The sequence below is a fragment of the Parambassis ranga genome, chromosome 19 (assembly GCF_900634625.1).
Source record: "Parambassis ranga chromosome 19, fParRan2.1, whole genome shotgun sequence".
Taxonomy (NCBI): Eukaryota; Metazoa; Chordata; class Actinopteri; family Ambassidae; genus Parambassis; species Parambassis ranga.
In genome coordinates this window covers 17,605,375-17,626,395 of record NC_041039.1, presented here as the reverse complement: position 1 = coordinate 17,626,395, position 21,021 = coordinate 17,605,375, and the positions used below count along the sequence as shown (strand labels likewise).

The 21,021-nt window shown below is 43.6% G+C and overlaps 1 protein-coding gene across 6 annotated transcripts in view; it reads right to left on the bottom strand.

Annotated features, from left to right (window-relative positions):
- The window catches only part of srpk2 (SRSF protein kinase 2), a 46,814-nt gene that overhangs the window by 8,547 nt on the left and 17,246 nt on the right, over positions 1-21,021 (bottom strand). For 2 of the 6 annotated variants that reach the window (XM_028430175.1, XM_028430174.1), the window contains exons 1-9: positions 17,074-17,182; positions 7,479-7,630; positions 6,186-6,294; positions 4,406-4,493; positions 3,940-4,027; positions 3,747-3,853; positions 2,623-2,788; positions 1,304-1,344; positions 522-855 (exon numbers count right to left, since the gene is read on the bottom strand). In XM_028430175.1, coding sequence (XP_028285976.1) covers positions 522-855; positions 1,304-1,344; positions 2,623-2,788; positions 3,747-3,853; positions 3,940-4,027; positions 4,406-4,493; positions 6,186-6,294; positions 7,479-7,630; positions 17,074-17,162 — 1,174 coding nt within the window. In that variant the 5' untranslated portion in view covers positions 17,163-17,182. Of the gene's footprint in view, positions 1-521; positions 856-1,303; positions 1,345-2,622; positions 2,789-3,746; positions 3,854-3,939; positions 4,028-4,405; positions 4,494-6,185; positions 6,295-7,478; positions 7,631-17,073; positions 17,183-21,021 lie in introns of those variants that run through there. The other 4 variants (XM_028430179.1, XM_028430177.1, XM_028430176.1 and 1 more) reach the window with 2 other exon arrangements.

Below are 21,021 nucleotides of genomic sequence, written 5' to 3'. Positions count from 1 at the left end.
AATGAAAGAGACAGAAGGTGCAGAGACAGAAGGTGGAGGCGGGAGCTTCAGAAAGACTTTCTCCTTCTTCTTTTTTTTTAAATGAGCCCAGCCTCCCATACACAGTGGGACTAGCGTGGGCCATGTGGTTGGAGCCTATCATGATCCTGTTCATTCACAGACAGACTGCTCAAACCTCTCAGAGCTGCTGCTCTGCTTCAGAAAACACACTAACACAGTAAAAAGTTAAACCAAATATTTTTCTTTCTAGGGCTGCAGCACAACTGTACGTATAAAAAAAGATCATTCACTGCAATGTTTAAATTAAATATGAACGCCTCCGCGTCAAGTAGGTTAAATGAACTAAAAATAACAAACTAGTGGCTGTCGATGAAACAACTGAGCTGTCAGCATACAAAATGAGACAAACTACCCAGCAGGCGAATTCTGCTGAACAAATCGGAGAAGCTACTGATGATTCAGAAACACAACGTATCTTTTTTAAATCAGCCACACTCATGCTGCCGTCACTATAAACTCACATGTATGATTCGTCAGCCTGACGGGCCTCTCCCTCTCTCCTGCCTCCTCCTCCTCGTCTTCCCCATCCTCATCGTCGTCGTCATCATCGTCGCTCTCTCCCAATGCCATGCTTGGGCCCAGTTGTGGCGGTGGCGGCGGCAGCAGCTGCAGCAGCGGTGAAGGCAGGTTGTGTTCCAGCGCCCCTTTCTCTCCCCCATCTTTGGCTTTCTCTTCTTTTTTCTCGGCTTCTCTCTCCAAGGCTTCGATCTCCAACATCCGCCGCTCCAGCAGCTCAGCTTGTCGCTTCTGTTTCTTCTTCAGCTTCTTTTTCTTGTTCTTAGAGATCTTTCCCACCTGGGATAAAACACAGAAGCAAGAAGGAGGGTGACAAGGATGACAAAACACAAAGAATCAGAGGTATTCAAGAGTAAAGAGAGATGTGTTGATGGTGGGTCATGTTCACTTTGTGTGTAGTAAGTTACTTAACCTGATGCAAAAAAATAAAACCACACTGTTCAATGAGCCACTTACAAGATATTTGCTCTGAACTGTAACACTTATGATATTTGTAATAAATTATCTAGGTTGTGAAGCAGGGTTTCCCAGCATGGTATGGTATATAGTGCATTTATAATGTATTTTAAGAGAACTGAAACTCCTGTATCCCATTTTAGAGATCTGCCAATATAAAGACTGCATTACACTCAGCACCTTCCCTTTTCTTTGGTGTGTTGGTGTGTATGTTTGTGTATGTTTGTGTGTGTGTGTGTGTGTGTGTGCTTGCTTCTCATTTCATACTCACATCTGTTGTACTCACCGGTTTGAGCTGGGGGGCTGTGCTAACTGACAGACAGAAAGAAAAACAACAATCAGAGGCTTCTCCTCCATCCGTCACACAGACGATTCAACACCGCACTCATACAGTCAGCATCCTACATTTACACACCTGTTACATACTGTCTGTAGGTGAAGTGAGAAAAACAGTACTCCCGCTGGCGTACCCGCTCATTCCAGATTGATAATAATAATGTTCTCATCACCAGTTTGAGGATATTTGCATCACCAAGTAAAGCTCAACAAGTAAAAACAATGTCAAAGTATGTCCCTATATTTAACACAAATACCGGTAGTAAAAAATGATGCTTCCATTTCTGACCTTGGCAGAAATGTCATTTATTAAATAATCATCGATACATCCTCTTAAAGAGGTTTTGCTATAAAGCGTGTTTCTTTACTTACACAGATGTCATCAAAACACACATTTATTTAGAGCTCGGATCCACCTACGGATCCGAGCCCTCCTGTTTTGACAGTTTTATGCGTGTAGAAGCGTATGCGGTGTAATTGGTTACCCTGAGGCTCAAACAAACTCCATTGGCTGATGCAAACAATTGACAGCTCACAGAGAGGGAGGGGGAGGGGGAGGGGGAGGGAGACAGAAGCATTGCAGTTCAACAAGGGGACAGAGTTCACGTTAAGTTCGTCCAGAATATTTTTTAAGAAGTGGATTTCCTTCAGTGGAAGAACTCTGCGATAAAAGATGAAAACAAGGCAAGAAAAGTCTGCAAAGAAGCAAAAAGGGAAAGAACTGAGGAGGCACGAAGGGCTGCTCCATGAGTCCTCTCTGTGTAATGAGGTCTTGGATATTAAACACGATCCTTTGGAAGAAACATAGCATGTGATTTATTACATTTACTGCCTTTTCCATTACACATAATCCAGGTGTCACCTTTTAGAAGGGATCTACATTAAGACTTGAAGACTTCACTGCATGTGGCTGCGTTCATGTGATGCCATGCTGCATGAAGAACTTTTCTCTGCTGTTTTCAGTACTGCGGTTGTGCACTCATAAAAAAAGCTCAATGTGAAACAATGAACACATCACACCTTCAAAGGTCACCGTCTCAGCTCTGTGACGCATTCTTCAAACTTATGAAGATGGCAGCAGAGGAAGCTGCAGGTGTTGTGGTTGAAGCAGCGACACATAAACGCTCGTCATACACAACTACACAAAGTGTTTCAACACTATATTGTCCTTGAAGAGATCAGCATGTTTATTTGGGTTACTTTAGTCTGTAATTAATGATACTATGACATGTGAGCTGTGAGCTATGTCTGTACCTGCTGATCCGGACGGCGGCGGCGCTCCAGCTTTCTGCCACTCTGTTGCCTCCATGGCCATGCGCCTGACGAAGACATCATCTACACACATCAGGATGTTCTCCGGTTTGATGTCGGTGTGGATGATTTTACACTTTGTGTGGAGGTAGTCCAAACCCTGCAAGACCTGCACACACATTCAGACAAACAGACACAGTTTTACACTCCTTGATTCAGCATGTCTACAGATCTCCTCTCTCTTTGAGCCAAATCAACCATTCTTTTTAACGCTAGTCCTTCTGAGGACAGAGGGGAGAAGAGACTGTTGATGTGTTTGTTTCACTCTTCCTTTCATTTGTTTCTGTGTAGAGGCTTTGAGACTGAAGCGAGAGACTCATCTTCAGCTCAGCTTTCCAGACACTGGCTGAAGTGGTTCAACAACTCATCAGGTGTCTGAAGGGAACATGCCTCCAAAGTCCTGCATCTGAAGAGTGTGAAGCAAACAGCTGCATGCACCTGTATTAATTAGCCAAAGCACTGGGTGTTCATTTATACAGCAGGTTATTCTTATTATTCCATGGCCTCTTTCTCAGCAGGATTTGAGACATTTCTTAAATTCACCCACAAATAAATTACAGGCAGAGTCTCCAAATTTCGATGCACATGAGCATCATTTATGACACATTGACATTTTAGCTGATAATTAAGAGGCTTAGTGCATCAGCAGAGTCTGCTCCCCATCGCTAGGAAACTCCAAAAACCCCAAAAAACCTCTAATACCAAATCTGAAGCTGCACATCTTTAATACACCTGAGCCAACCATCCTGTTCCACATACAACACACAGCTTTACATATTCTCTGCATGTCTCTTTCCCACGATTTTGCATTGAATCTTATCCGGTATTGTTGCTGGAAAACTTTTAATAAAGGAACTTCTTTGTGTTTAAAATGACCAGAACCATCTCATCCTTGAATAAGAGCCCAGTGTGGCACTTTGTTGGGTCTTTTTTGTTGTGAAATCTGTGTAACTTCAGCTCAGTAGTCATGTGCAATATATATCCAAATCTTACTGAAATCAGTCAGCAATGTTTTGAATATATTGTCTATAAATAAATACACAATGTGTGTGTGTGTGTGTCCTTACCTGTCTGATTATACTCTTGACACATGGCAGCGGCAGACCTTGGTAGTTGGATTTAATAATCCATTTCAGCAGGTGGTGACCGAGCACCTCAAACACCATACACACATCTGAGGAAGAGGAGTCAAGGACTCCTATTATCATATCTCTGACACTACCAGGCACACACACACACACACACTTGTGGTTAGGATACGTATGCCGTTGACTCCCGAGATCTTGAAGTCGTCTATTAGCTGAACCACCATGTCCTTGTTGGGGTCGCCGGGGTCGCTCTCTCTCACCTAAGGAACAATGAGATATATACTGCTGTAAACATGGCTGCAGGAAAGGAGATGAAGAAGATGAGAACTGAAGGAAACAGTCACATTAAAAAGATGAAGAAGGAAAGAGAGGTAACGAAATAGGTTTGAGTAAAGGAAGAGGACAAGTGAGATGGATGTGGGGGATAAAGATGCTGAAAAATTGATTGTAAGATTGCCCTTTGCAAGCCGCCATGCAAGATGAATGACCAGTACATCTTTAGCGTTTCTTGTTAAGAGAGATGAAAAAAATGTAAGGTGTCAAAGCAAGAAGAGGAGAAACAACAGCAAAAAAAAGAAGAAGAAAGGAAAGACAGCATGAGGAAAGACAGCTAAATGCCAAAGGAATCAGACTCTCACACATCGCAGCAGTTTGATTTCATCCAGGGCCGTCTCTGTGTAATGCTGCGCGCTCTTCACCACCTTCATCGCCACAAAGTTCTTCACTCTGTAACACACACACATGCACATTGAGACTGACTCACACGCTAACAGGTTGCTAAAGTCAGCGATGCTGATTAATGTGGACATGTGAGGGACATGAAAATAGGAACCAGCATTAAAGTAATCTTTGCTGACGGTCCTCACGCTGCCCACGCTGCCGCCTGAAATACGTATGAGCTGTGTGGCATTTTATTACAAAGAAATATCAATCTTTCATTTATGAAATCATACACCTCATGTCCTTAGACAACCCACACACACACTATGTCTGCGGTCTAAGGTGGAAGGAGATGAGTTACACAGCTCTCACACATACTCCAGAGTTCAACTGTTCGAGTGTAAAGTCAATAACTTTTGTGATTTTTCTGTTTTGAATAATTGGAAAAACTGCAAGTCAGCACTATCACACACACACACACACCACAGGCATGATGGCTGCCATCCAGGGATGCAGATTTGAACTTGTCCAACACCTGCCCTGTTCACTTGATGAAGGCCCGGAATGGGACCATTGTTTTCTGTGGGCAGTCGACACGGTTTAGTGTTATGGTGTTTGGATTGGTTATTATTGTTAAGTGGGATGTAATTTTCTTGATGACATTATCTCAGAAGAATTTGGCAGTGCTCTTAGATAAGATACAAGTTTTGCTAATTTTGCTTAAAATAAGTTGATCTGATAAACAAACACTTCAACAAAATATATACTATGTACTATATATATAAAAATACTTCATCATCCTCTCTCTCTCTTTCACTGCACTGCACTCCCTCTAGTGACCTCCCACATAGTCAGGTGTTTAATAGATGGCACCTCCCTCACCAATCAGCTGTGGATCTGTCCCTCTCCTGCCCAATCATAGTGTAGCAAGAAATGTAAAAGCCTCTGTCTCTTCTCCAGCTGCCTCCTGATTACGATAACCCTCCTCCACCCCAAGCACCCCCCGATCCATGCAGTTCAAGGCCTCCTCTCTCCTGCTCTCCTGCTTCTACACCACCACCAGATCTAGACCCGGGGGGGGTCTTCTGATCAGCGGCCTTTCCGCTCGAGCTTTCCCCCCTTTCGGACTAGGACGCCAATGCACATTCACAGTTATTGTATTAATAAATTCTTTCTCATTCAGTTCGAACTACCTGTTCACACATGATAAAGAAATCCAGATTTATCACAGCAGTGAAGACAAACATAACCTGAATTCTGTTGTATGAGAGATGACAGCACTACTGACATATAACCAAGTGACTGTGGCAGACTGTGAGTGAAGGCCCGGCGTGCCTTCAGTAACCCAACTCACTACTTTATGACCTCCATTAGTGTAATTAACAACAGTGAATGAGTAAATGGGTTTGTGTGTGTGTGTGTGTGAGTGAGTCAGTGAAAGGTGACACTGGGTTGACGATCCTGTCATCCATCCATCCTGGTTGCCACGTGAACATAACAAACAGTATTACAGTGCAAATGGATGGTGGTGTTAGTTGCAGCCGTCATCGTGGGGATGTGCCAGATTCTATCAATAAGTGCATGTGTGGCGAGTCTGTATGTGAGTGTGAGAGCAAGCTGAAGTGAAGGACTGTGCCTTTCTGTGCATGTGTGTGGAAGCTCACTCTGTTTTTTGTGTGTTTCACCATCGGTGTATTTGTAAGCCTATACTGTGTGTGTCTGTGTGTGCATGTGTGTGTGTGTGTGTGTGTGACTCACTGTATGTCCCAGCACAGCCATACGGTGGAGAAGTGGCCCCACCCCAACTTCCTGATCACATGGTACCTCCCATTGAACAAATCCCCAATCTTCACCGGATGGTACCCTCCTGAGAGAGATAAAGGAGAGAGGACGAAGGTTACAGGCGACTGCATGGGATAACTAGGCAATGACATGAAATCTATTGAAGGAGGAAGAGGAGGAAGGCGGCTCGAACACACTACGTGACTCTGGGGAGTGCTGAGGGTTATTGAAACAGAGGAAGCAGCAGGAAAGCACAGAAAAATCCTGCCACTCAACTCTAACTTACATACTTAGGGTATTCATTTTTAAACTTTATTCTTACATTGAAAAATATTTTGTTGAAATCATGTAAACATGGAAATGTTAGTAAAGCTTCTTCAGCACAAGGATCTGTTGATTTTCCATATTGTTATATATGATCAATATCTTTGTCATAAAAATAAAGTCTGAAGGTCTGGATTTGATTAAATATACCTGTTGACTGGTAGAAGGTAAAACACATTAACGTAGCATATTGATGTAGCCCCTATGCAACAGCTTCTGTAATTCATTATACATTGTTTTTTAACTTGCTCATGTTGCTGTGACCTCAGACCACCGCCGCACTAGACACAGACTGCTGATTGGTCTGAACTACTTGTTAATCTTCATAGAATCCAGATGCCTTACAGGGTGCACAAAGTTCAGAGAAAAATGAAAGAGGCAACACATGAAGAGGTTCTTTTCTTTTTAAGAGAAAACCTGTGAAAAGCAGCCAAAATACAAATATGTGATCTTTTCTCTTTTACTCGAGTCTTTATTCTTTACTTGTGTAGTTTGCACTTCATCCAAAACATCATCAACATCAAGAGTTATCCTAAAGCCGTGCAAGCCTAAAACACCACAGTGTAGTGATTACAACTAAATAATTAAAAAAAAAACACACAAAATATGCGTTCTTCGGTGGTTACAGAACGACATAACTAGTGTCCAGCTGCTCATGAGCCAGATCCACTGCAGAAAACTAGGCTGTTGCTCCGTTCTGGCAACAGCCATACAACCTTGAAACACTGGTGACACACTAACAGCTATAACGACACCGACTGCTGCAGCTCCCATCAGGACGGAGGAAGAAATGAGGGACGAAGAGGACCGAGCACAGACACAAACAATGAGGAGACACATCGAGGGACAGGGCAGCCATTGTGCGACAGATGTAGAGAGGCTGGAAGTAATGGGCTGTAGGACAGATGTCTTCAGTATGTGTCTGTTTTCGCATGGCGTTCTGACCTTTGCAGTAGTCTGCGGGGTCCTCCTGCTCCTCATCGTCGGAGCCCAGGATCTCCTCCTCCGGTTCTGGGGGCCCTGCCGGCTCAGGGGGAGGTGGAGGGGGCGGCGGGGGAGGAGGGGCACTCACCGGGGCTTTCTGCTGGGTCTCAGGCCTGTGAAGACAGAACGTAAGGAGAGGTTTTTATTTAAAAAAAAAATCAATCTCAGAGCAACATCAGATGACTAATAACCACTAAAATAATAACTGGTGACATTTTGTTATATATAAATGTCAGGTCCTGATGTGTGTGTCCCGGCTGGTGTCAGTGCTGAGTTCATAAAAGCTTTTAGATTTGCTAGTTGGAACACTTGGTGTCAGACAGGTCTATACAGCAAGGAAAAAAAGTTAGGGAAGAGGCGTATTATATGTCTGTGTTTAAAATAAATAATAAAAACGTGTAGCTGGCATGACCTGAACAGATAAAGAAAAAAGAACCAGCTGCAGAAACGAAGGAGTTCTATTGATAACTTAGAAGCCAATGAAGACAATAAGGACAGCACCAGCAAATTAAAAATGAAGATAAGCTTTCTACACACCAGTAAAACCAACAAAAAAGTTTATACAACACAACAAAATGGAAAATTGCAGAAAAACTGCAAAAACTTCTACGACCTCAATGCACTGGCTACATGCTCAAATGAAGCTTTCATTATAGCACAATTAAAGAGAGTGACCATAAAGGGTCACACTGAAGTAACTGCAATTGGCTGATAGACAGATATAATGTTTTATAGCTCTGAGATGAACCAATCCACACCCACCCAACACCTCAGACATGAATCAGCAGAAAGAAATGGATACCATCCAAAATCAGATATTTCAATCCAGTAAAAATGTAGTACTACATAAAAACGATCAATAGACGAGACCAACTTAGAATTTCAGCTCCGTTTCAACCTCGTTTCACTTCCTTTTTCTCATCTAAAACAGAACGGAGAGGGAAAATAGGCTGCAGAGCACAGGCTGCCTCCTTTTTTTTCCTGGCCTGGCTTCATTTTGAGCATTTAGCTGGCACGCTGATCCAGGGCGACGTACGATGATTGATCAGGCAGGGGGCTCAGCGTTTTTGCTTCAGGACGCTGCCACGGCACACACAGCTATTTGTGGAAATGCTGGGAACATGCCTGTAACGTTTCTGTTTTAGGATGAGGCCTCCAAACCCTTTAATGCCACTTTGCTGCTTGTTTCAAGTCTCTGCAAAACCATTGTGTGGCAATTTAGACCGACCACATTTTATGTGTGTGTTTTTCCTACTATAATAAGTGCATAGTCCATTGCTATGGAAGACCTGAGAGCTTAGTGTAGTTGCACAACAAACACAACACAATTTAAAAACAGAACATTTCTTGCAGTTTGTTGCCTTTTTCCCCACATGCAGCAGTTACACTGCAGAATTAGCATCAATTATTTGGAGTCACGTTTCTGGCCTCTCTGTTTTTGGCTCTGGCAACTCTTGAGGGAAATCTCTGGCTGTTTTGTGCACAACAATGTGCAAACTTTGGCCAGAAAAGACAGAATTCAGAGAGGAAAAACCTTCTCTAAACAAGAGGGGGGGAGGGGGCTAAGACACTACTTATCTGCCAATAGGACATATTACCAACATTTGCACCCTGAATCATGTCAGTCTTTAAATGTTACCTCCTTTCCTTTCCTTTCCTTGAATGCATTTCCCCCTGGGATTAATAAAGTATTTCTGATTCTTTATATATTTACATATATAACAAAGACAACACTATGAGAGCAGTAACACAGAAACAGCAACCTCTATAAAATAGTTCTTATAATGTTTTTTATACATTATGACGTAAATAACATCTTTTCATGTTTATACTGAAGATTTTCTTATAATCTATGCAATGTAAAGGCTATAGGCTAAAAGCCTGTAATGTGTAATATGGTTCTCACAGTCCTCAGTACTGTTTGTCTCCTTCAGATCTTCACCTTAAGAGACATTTGTGTTTCAATGATGCCTCTGTACGACCGCATAAGACGAGCAGCGACTGAGAGGTCAACGAACGCTTTGTGCTCTCACAGCACTGGCAACATGATCAAATGTTAAATTAAGACAGAAAAAACAACAACATAGACACACACAAAGCAAGAGCTTGTGAGCTGTTATAAAATTGTGGTCACAGGCGCAGACACATGATGGAACCTCTTGATGCGTTGCCATGGCAACTGCAGAGCAAGAGGGTGGCGGGCAGCGGTAGAGGGGCTGCGATGGTGGTGTGGGGGATCCAGGACTCAAAGAGTTAATGTGAAGGAAAGGCCAACACACACACACAATGCAGCAGCTAACGGCTGAAGATAACTTGGCATTGAGATTTCATTGCTATTTTACAACTCACACACACACACAAGCAGCCGGGGGCTGTGTGTCCTTGCAGCAGAATGCTACCTCTTTACCAAAGCAGTCACGTAGAGGTTCATACATCACATCTATAAGCTCAGTGCTTTTTATATGGCTCATCTTGCCATTGGCTGTACGAACACTTAGCCCACCATAACTTCCTGGACTGGAGCCGAGCAGTAAAAACATTAAGATCGCACAGACGCCACAGTCTGAAAGACGGGCCGGGGAGAGACGGTGTCAGAATAAAAAGGAATCAGGCAAGAGGGGGAAGAGACGGAGATGAAGAGAAACAGTGCAGCGCAAGACTCGGGAACTGAGAGGGGAGAGGAAAAAAGAAGAAGCTACAGAGGTTCACAGGAACAGTAAGACAGAGGGGGCAGAATGAGCAGGGAGGCAAACTCCTATACAGGCAAAACATAGACTGATATCCGAAGAAGGAGACATATACAGTACACAGAGAGAGAGAGATGTAGGCGAACAATAAGCAGAAGCTGACAAGCAGAGAGACCAGTCAGAACAAAATGGAGACACACACACAGAGAAAAACAGCAGCGACACACAGGAGGGGAAAAAAAGAGAAGAAAACCCCAGATGTGTATGACACAGTGTGCACCACCTTAAAATACACTGAAACACAGGTGGAGGCGGAGAAAGCATTACTGCTGAGCAAGTGGAAAGCACCAACATTAACAAACATGCTGACAGCAAGCTCATCCTCCAGGACCAAAACACAGGAGGAGGACTAAGGTCATTACACAACATCCCGCACGGCATCTGTGGAATTCATAAACACTGTTCCCCTATAGCCCAGCTCCATGTTTACTGTTTCACAGTTAAATCATTAAGAACTGTACGACTACTGTAAACTGACACAAAAGGTATCAGTGATGCTGAACTGTGTGAGTCAGACCATGCCACAGTGCAGGGTTTCATGGCAACCTATCAACTGTAATTAGTTCCCCTACTGGTAATAGGTGTACTAATCAATTTACTCCACTCATTAGCACCAATTTGCACGACGAGCACAAATCTGATCCTCAGCCACGGACTGCTTTTTTTTTCTTCTTCTTCTTCTTCTTCTTCTACCCATCTCTGCTAAGAGACAGTTACTATATTTTTAGCCATTCATCTTCTTATGTTCTGTGAATGTTTACAGTACAGTACAGTACAGTACAGTACTTTGAAGTGCAATGCTAATTGTGATTACATTTTTGAAATCTGTAAAGGTGTGTACCATCCTTAGCCCCTTTTTAAGCTCCATAGTAGCATAGAAGTTTATGACCACGACTGTAACAGGTGATTTCCTTCATTCCAAGCATGCCGCTGCCTTCTCAGGTGCACTAGCTTTGGATGTAGGAGCAGAGGATGAACCCAGAGGAACGTGCTGTGTGATTGTTTGTGTTGCTGAGGCCTTATGGGCATCATTCATGTTCTAAGCTCGAGCTTCAATACATACAGGCGGAGGTAAAACTTTTTCAATTATTTTGAAGCCGGCAGCACTTTTCCTATACATGTGACCACCATGCTCACAGGTTGAGGCAGGAGCCCTTCAGCCTCTAACTCTGCTCCGCAGAGGTAAATAACTGCAGAACGTTCCTTCCATCTCTCAACATCTTGGTATGTGTGCGGACATGCCCAGACTGCTTCACCCTTTGCCCAAGTGTGTGTGTGTGTGTGTGTGTGCATGTAAATCTCAACACACTTATCATACACACCGCCACTACCTATTTTCAGGCCCGGTGTTTCCACTCTCACGCCCTGCAGTGACATCTGTAGCCTCAGTGTTACATCTTTAACAGCCCATCAAGCTTTCCTCGGTCCACCATCATTTATGATGATTAGCTCACAAAAGAACAACAAAGGAAAAACTTTGTTTTCTATATATGTAGCTTGCTTATGTGCAAACTTTGTGTTGCCGTAAACCTAACATGAAAGGCTGGTCTTGAAGTCCAATGTCCTCGCTCCATCATCACGACTGCAGCAGAAATGTTGGGGGATGTGAACACTGAACAAGAAATTAATTTCATCTGATGAAATCCAGAAGGAGATGGTAACTGGGGGCCAATGGCGACTGGATTCTTAACTACTCTATGAAGCGTTTTGTAAATGTGTCTCAACAGATTCTTTTGCTGCTGACTTGACAGGGCAGGACTGAACACACTGTTAAGCTGGATCCATACTCCGCGAGACAAAGAGCGGAGAACGCACTCCACGGGTGGTAAGAGATACAAAAAAAAGGTCTTTTCCGCACTGAGGTACCATACTCCGCGAGACGCGTGTGTGCAGAACTCCTCATACGGCCCGCCCACTAAACTATAAGGAAAGACTTTACTGAGTTTTTTAACACACCACAAGGACTTGTGCCATGGCAAGAGGGCATTATACAGAGAGGGTGCCTGCAACAGCGTGAGATGTCCGGCGATGAGTTGTGAAAATGCGACATTAAAAGTAACAATAGCAAAGATTCAGTGTTTGTGCCTTTATGACCACATTTGCACATCTACTGTGTTCCAATGTGCCTGCGATACTTCAAACTGTCCGGTGATGAGCTGTGAAGATGCGACATTAAAAGTAACAATAGCAAAGATATACAGACATTGTTAACGAGCCTATTATGCCCGGGTATGTAGGAGTATATAGAATGGTAACAGTCACCATCTGGTATGTGTGAACGGCTGTCTGGAGTTATTGGTGACAAATCACCCTGACTTGCCTTTCTTTCTTTCTTTTATTGCTCATCATGCAAACCAGTATGGTCTTATCTAAATCTGTTGAATCAGTGCTGTTTATACACCTACCTATATACCTGGAGAGGCTCTTGCGCTTCTCCACTTTCATCACGCCCACAATAAATTCCGACCAATCACAGCATGGTTGCCGCACAGCCTTGAAAGACAAAGTTCGGCCCGGACCCTGTGCACAGGAGTGCGGATCAGCGGGCGGTCAGAGACAAAAAATGACGTCATTTTGTGGGCGTAACGTCTGCAGGGGGGAAAAATGTCTTTGTCTCGCGGAGTATGGATCCAGCTTTATCAGTGTGCAGTTACATGACTCCACATCAATTTAGAATTCAGCCACAAATCCATATGACAATCTGTAGGCCAGGGACAAGACTTTGGTGCATGTCTTCTCTGATATTCGGTTTTTATATGATTTCGTATGACTACATGTGATATTTCGGAAGAACAGAAGAACATGTTGCTCATGTGTAACAGACTGATGCTACAGACATGGTAATGATGTCTAATTTGCTGGAAAAAAATATAGTCTAATAATTTTAAATCAAGATATTGTATGAATGACACTTCTGCACTGAGTAGTTTAATAAGCAGATCCTACTTGTTTCTAGCCTGGCTCTGCAGGTCTGGAAACCCCTTCCCTTCACACCCAGATCCATTCGCTACAAACCCCATCCATCCATCCATCCATCCATCCATCCATCCATCATACCCACCCATCCATCCATCCATCCACCCATCCATCCATCCATCCATCCATTTTCTGAACCGGAGCTGGAGCTTGTCACGAGCTGGTGGTGAACAAGAGGTGGGGCTCACCCTGGACAGGTCTCCAGTCTATCACAGGGAACACAACCACAGACAGGACACCACACACTCACACCTGTGGCCAATTTAGAGTCCCCAGTTAACCTGAAGGCACATCTGTGGTAGGATCTGTGGTAACTGAAGAAAACACATCATTTCCCAACTTTGGGTTTGGGGATCTCCAAAGGATCAGAACATGAATTCTCTTCTCTTCAATGTTTTGTAAAAATGTACACCTTCTTTGTGCCTCTCAACAAGTCATAACAGCATGTTGTACTTAGTGTAGAGGCTACAACAGTCTGAAGAACAGCTGCAGCTGCCCAGAGAATGTAGTGGATCCAAATGTCACGGAGTATAAAGTAGCATGAAGTAGAAATACTCACGTCACACAAAAGTAGAGACTGAATGCAGTATAATCAGTTTGTCACCACCAAAAGGTTCTGACTTTAACCACTGCAGCTCAGTAAGTTTGTATTCTGGTGAAAGATTAAACAATAAACAGCCTTTTACCTCATTTCATTTGAAAATGTTTTCTCTTCACTGAATCTCAAGTCAAGACAAATATGAATTGTAGTTTAGTCCATACTTTGCTGCCTTTTGACTGGTTGACTTTAAAAATACCATCTGTTTAGCTGCTTGACATCAGTGATGTGTCCTACTGTCAATGACAGTCACAGAACATCGCCAGCGCATCTCCGACCAGAGAGAAGCCGCACAGAACAGTTGACCGCTCTGGAGTTCAAACTTGATGACTCATCCTTAAACACATCTCATTATCTATCACCAAGGTAACAGGTATTCCTTAGCAACAAGAGCATCGTCCTCCACTCTCAATGTTAAGGCGTGGGCTTCAGACCGCGGGTGTCCTTCAGCTATGCTTATCCATTCCAACAGTGGCGTCTCTACAGCTGATCAATTCATTGTTCATCTTTCACTTTCTCCATGTTGGCCTGCGTCGACAAGACAGCTGACTCATGCTCTCCCCTCCTCCTGAGGATGTGTCTGTGTGCAGAAGTTACATCTCGCCGCTATTTTCAGGATGCAGTCTGACGTCACTGGGTGCACTGCCCCCACATCACAATCTCTAGCTGCACAACATGGCTTTGCAGGATCTTGTTTCATACCACCAGTCTGCCACTCAATACATTAAGGTGTATGCACTTATTTCAAACTTCTATTTTGGCTTAATGTGGTGAATTAAAAAGACAAACTCACAAAGGAAGAAGTCCATCAGCCTCAGGGAATTGATGCAACAAAGTCAGAAATCACATCTGTTTCTTTTTTTTCTTCTGTTCATTCTTCTTTTTGCAAACTTGGCACCTGCTGCACTACCCACCATGCACTGTGATAGCCAGTGGTGCAGACCTGATCATAAATAAGGACTCTGTCTCTATTGTAGGACCAATATGTTTTAATAATTTGTCCACCAATTTCATCATTTATCATTCCTTCCCTAATCAACATTAATATTATTTTACAAATTTACTATCAGGTAGACAGTTTAAATGACATCAACACTTCCACCTCAAGTTGCATTCTTAGGTTAGCTAATAATATTTATCCGTTATGTACATCTTGCAGTTATTCCATTGAGACTTGTGTTGCTGTTTGCATCAACCCAGTGTTCCCAGAGCTGCTACAATAAGAACTTTTTGCACAGGGATCAGTAAAGAAAAGTGAATTCACAAGCATAACAAGAATGTGTTTTATTACCAGCCACACATCCTGTCAGGGTGTTGCTGCATGAGACACAATGACTTATAATGTGACAGCAGCCGTGCATGGCCCTCCATCTTTAATGTAATGGTAGCTTCCTATAAATAAACAGTGTTCTGTGCCACAGGGTTCAATCCGCACCGATTTATTAAAACTGAATTGACCGTTGATGAATTCCCCACAAGCAGACCACACACCACTTATACGACATATATGGGATGCATAGTGTGCACAAATACACAGAGCCAGATAGGAGCCAACACAACCAATGTGCAAAGAAATGTATACAAAATCCTTACAGGTTGCACAAATGCAGTGATGTTAGTGCACTAAAATACAGCAGCAGCAGCAGCAGCGAGGCACATCCGCGACTGCAAGGAAAACGCTTTGACTTAGAATAAAATTTGCATTGGAAAACAGGAACACTGCTTTACATGGCTGGTGGCGCGGCATTTACACACTGGTGTACACAAAACAGGGGAAGTGACATGGCTGCAAAGCCTGCAGGACCAGGATGTTTAAAACAAAGAGCAACATGGCAGATTACAGCCGAAAAGTAACATTCATCTGTGTTTTTATATGTGCAGCTTTCGAAAATGTGTGCGTCATGTGTGTTTTCTGTGCCCTGTTGAACAAAAAGCCATTAGTCGGGGCATTCATTCAACCTCATACCCTACACACAGAGCCGCTGGGTATCGGCTCTCTGATTGAGCAGTGCACTTCTATGTTACACGTCTCACTATCTCTCTCTCTACAGTGCATCATTCACTGCATTCTGTCTTTATGCATTCCAATGACGTCAGCCAGCCACAAAGCCCCTTATTGTGGAGGTTACATCCGCCCACAGCAAGTGAAGGCTTCATAAGAAGCCATGTGCATGCACTGTATGTAAAATGCAAATATAAGCAGTGGGTACACAGTGCAGGCAGGCACAGAGAACGCCTGTGATGATCCTGTCAGCAAGCTTTTCTCGCCCACAGCCACCTCTAACTGACCTAAACAATCAACAATCAATCCACCTCATCAGAAATCTAGTAACTCAAGAAAATCAGGAAGTATATGCTTTGTTTGACTAAAGATTCACCTTTTTAAAAGTTTCATTTTCCACCTCCAGAGCTGTCGCCAATTGTTTTATTGTTTTACCCACAACCTTCAAACAGACACTCGGAACCAATATGCTGTAGAAGTGTAGCCTAGTGACAATAAGGGCTCTTTAAAAAAATGAGGTCATGGATGCTTCCAGTGCAAAAAAAAAACAGCCAACTGTGTGGACACAGACCCTAAATGTCACTTGTGCTTTTCACACTTTGAAAAGTCAGAGTGTCTGTGCTGAAAAACGCTTCCTTAAACTGATGCTTAAAGCAGCAGCACCAGTGAATCTTTTGTATTTATACATGATTTACAGCCTGGTCCAAAGGCCTTATCTAATGCTAAGTAACAATAATCCTGAAAAGTAACACATTATGAGTTTTCATAAGCAGGCTCTAAATCATTTTTATTAAGCGCTGCCAATCAAAGAGGAGATCACCATTAATAAGACCACATACTGTAGCTATGTCTGTGTATGATCTGTCCGTCGATCAAATGAAGAGTAAGAGCCAAAAATTTTTATAAAACTATTAAAACAAAATCAGCATGTTTATCAAAATATTGAGTCATATAATGTCAGTTGTTGCAGGTTTATTTAAGAATAGTGCTATAGCTTTTGACATTACACACATGAATTACCACCTTTATTTAATTTATGATGACTAAAACAAAATCACTACAGCCCAGGATAAAACTCAATCACGCCACCTTCTTCTGCTTATTCCTTCCCCTCAAAGAAAATCTATTGATCTGATATGAGGTTAAATGCCAGGCTGCCATCTTGAAGCCTACACACTGCCTTTCAGCCCTGTCAATCCAGAAAGTCTTTTCTATGGTTTCTGGGGTCTATACCTGATTCGAAGGGCCCTGTGGCGCAGGCGGAGCACACACAAAGCCAAACCCCATCTCTTCTGGGTGCTCGGGGAAGAGCTTAAATCCATGGGAGAGGAAAGAAGAAGAATGGACAGATGGACGGAGATGGACAGAGAACACGGCCTCCGCTCTCTGCTGCAGACTCACATATGCAGCACCAACAAGATGAACCCATCCCTGAATTCCTGCAGAAGTCACATGGGGTTATGACACCCACCTGCTAACACTCCCTATTCGGAATTGTCCGAGCATATAGGAGCCGACGCTCAGAAACATACCGTCACAGAGAGCCGGCGGCTTCTATTTAACACATGAAAACATAGTGAAACATAACAATGTCACAGAGAGATGAGAAATACCTACAGCCCATTAACACATCTCCATCTGCATGACTATTAAACAGAAATACACTCACGAATGTCAATTAAGCATGCTCCTAAAAATACTAAGTTGAATGTCAGCTCATTAGCATGCCAGTGTGTCTGCAGTCAGAGCCCTGTAGCTTCACAGCAGTATGGACCAGTGGTAGAAGTTGAAGCTAATTAAAAACAATGACAAGTGAGCATTGCTCCCCTACAGATTGCATAAGTTCAACATTCACATATTGTTTTGTTTGAGTAGCAGATTTAAAAAAAATGATATTCCGGTACCACAAGCCTCTTTCACAGGTAGTGTTTAAGGGATCGTTGTGCTTTTAAGGTGCTTTTCTGAACAGAGAAGTGCGAGAAAAATGTCCTGCAGGCAGCAGCAGAGGTAGCAGAACACATCACACAACACATGAGCCTGTTTCATACAGTTTGCCAAGAAGAAGCTTTCCATAAACAAAAAACAAATGAAAGCAAATTAATCAATAGCCAAGCACGGCGACTGTCTCTGCGACTGGCCTTATGCCTCTATGCCTTATACACAAAATGGGGACCTGCCTGTGTGAAAGCTACAGATGTGGCTATGAGATACTGGCTTTTTTTGGTGACCCAAAGGACCTCCAGTTCCAGCTCTCATCGGACAGGAGGACAAAACTCCTGGACATGGACATGAGTAAGGTCCTCCTTACTCATGTCCATTCACACTCACACCTGCAGCCTGTTTAGTATCACCAGTCATGACCAGCATAGGATGGCATGTTGGGTTCCATGGTCATGTTATGGTTCCATTTGTAGCTCTTCATATAGGCACAGTGAAAGACAAACACCACAAAACATTGTCCACAGCGTCACTGTACATTTTCTGGTCATTCCACTTGGTGGCAGCTTCTTCATTATGGTTCCTAGTCAGCAAATAGATCCCTTTTCCTTGTTCATGGCTGGTACTGGTAGATTACATCAGCTGTAGCTCAACAGAAACTTTAGTCTGCTGGTTAATGTGCTCGCTACAAGTAGAGACCGGACAGAGTCAGTATTGTGAGGTCTGGGTGTGAGCAGAGCACAGCGAGCTGGCATGTCTTTCAAGGGTCCAGAGCTCAAAAAACTCCCCCCACTCATGGCTGAAAGTGGAAAACACACACACACACACCCATGACCAGGCTGCAAGAAAAGACAGAACAGCTGAACAGTGTTCTCAGACACAACAGTATGAACACGGCTTAGTTATGCAGCAGACGAGTGACTCAGTCCTATAGGGCATAAGGCGGAGAGGAGGGATGAGGTGTGTGTGTTTATCTGTTCGAGAGACAAAAGCAGACAAAAAGTAGTACCTTCAAATGAAAACCTGTTATCTTTCCACGCACATGCATATGCAAAGCCGCACAAACAAACACATGGCTCCACCCCCCCCCCCCCCCCCCCCCCCCCGCACACACAAGCAGGCCATTATCATTCCATTGCTTCAATGCTGCAGCATCAGTAGAGATTAGTCCCCCGGTGACCCAGCATTACCCAACACACTGCGCAAGTCTGCAGAGAGCCATCTATCTTCTCCCTCCATCTTCCCTCACTTTCCCCCGTCTCTCCTTCTCCCTTCTGCTTTTTATCTTTGTCTAAGTCAGGCTCTCTCCTGAGGTTTCTGCTGTCCTTTCCTGTTCTCTGCTCCCTGTCTCTATCTTGGTCTTTCTCTTTCTCCAGCATTCTAACTCCGGCTTTATCATCTCCTTTTCTCAGTTCCTCTGTGGGATCATCTCTCTCCCAGGGCTATCGTTGTCTACCATGTTCCCCCCACCCTATAAAAAAATCTCAAGTTATTCCCCTGTCTTATTCCCGTCTTCCCTCTTCCTCTCACTCTTCATCCATTTCCTTGTTTCTGCTGAGTATAACTTACAGTGCTGTGGCAGTAAAGTCGACTCCAGGAAGACTAATATGCTGATGGCAGATAGCTGTGAACTAATGAGAGGGAAAGGCCCTAGCTGCATGCTAACTAACTAGACTGCAGCTAAAGACATTCCACAGCAAGTTAGAAGGAATGCTCGTCCTCGTGTTTTTTTTTCAGCAGTCATGTTTTATAATGAAAGAACTGTATATTCAAATATCATAAAAATTCTTATTAGGATCGGGGGGGGGGTACATATGGTGGCTAATCTATATAGATAGAGATAACAGATCTATAATTATAAATGAGATTCAGAAGATTAAGTTTATGACAAAGCAAAGTCTGGAAGTGAAAGTAACACCCAGCTGACACAGGAAATATGGGGTGAAAGGAAAATGCGAAGGAGGTGAGGGAGTGAGCTGGCCAATCAAAGCACAGCAGGAAAGGCAGGCATGCTTTGTATGTAAACACACTGAGTCAACGGGGATTATACACATACACACTAATACAATGTAGACGTAGAAAGGAAGTCAAACCAGATAAGATGACGGGCTCAGGGACAAAAATCCTTTGGACCCAAACAGTAGGACGCAGTAATGCAACTTGAATGTTCCCAATAGAAACAGTGAGTGTGGATCTAATCATAACCATAATAATATAATAACTATTCATCTCTCACTCTGTGTAGCTCTACTGACATCACAGCGTGACCTTCGCCCGAACATTGTGACGGCTGCTGCGGAGGCCCTCTAGCTAGATCAGGTGTCTGAGTCCAGATCACATGACTGTTCTTGGGGGCATCGCCATGGGGATCGACACACTACTCGTGGGGTATCTTGTTCCTGGTTGCTGGATGCTTGACTCAGTGATTCCGATTACTGATTAACCACATATAGATTTCACTGAAGACGGTGGAAATTCACAGAATTATTTTGTGATGACACAGCAGTGTAATCAGGTTAGACAAGTTCGCAAGGCCGGGAAATTTCAGGGAAGTTTCGACTGCACACAGACGTTTGTGTTTATCCTCACCGAAAGGGAATGCATGCAGGAGGTGTCTCCTTCTGCGCCTCTTCAAAAAAGACACTGGATGCAAAATGAAACCAAAAAAAAAACAGAGGGGGGGGGGCAGCAGGGAGAGGGAAGGTAATCCTCTGTGTCCTTTCAGACGTGAGAAGGGGGGTCTGGTGGAATGGTGAAGATAATGGAGGAAGCCAGACAGGCAGGGCAGACTGGCTAGTTTGCTAGCTAGCTTGCTGCCACGCTTCATTAGCTGCTGTCATGTCGCGGCGTTGCTGGGGCTGCCCGTGCCTGTGTGTGTGTGTGTGTTCGTGGGCCCTGTGTATGCCTGTGGTGATGTGGGTCAGAGCAGAGAAGATGGTGGAGACCATGTAGGCCAGTGGAAGCAACAATACGCAGCGTGAATGTGAAAGCTGCTGGATGCGATGATGTCTGCTGCAAAGGCCGACTGGACGCATTCTGATACTCAACATGGTGTCCTCCTCTGTTCAATCTTTTCTCCTCTGTTCCATTTTATCTTTGCTATTGTTTACTCTCTTGCAGATATGTATTTTTCTCTAGATATACTAGCTATAATTATTCAAATAGAGTCACAATTTACAGAGCAAATATCAATATTCGTTGTGGAGAAGATGACTGGATGTACACAGTAACCTGTGTTTCAGC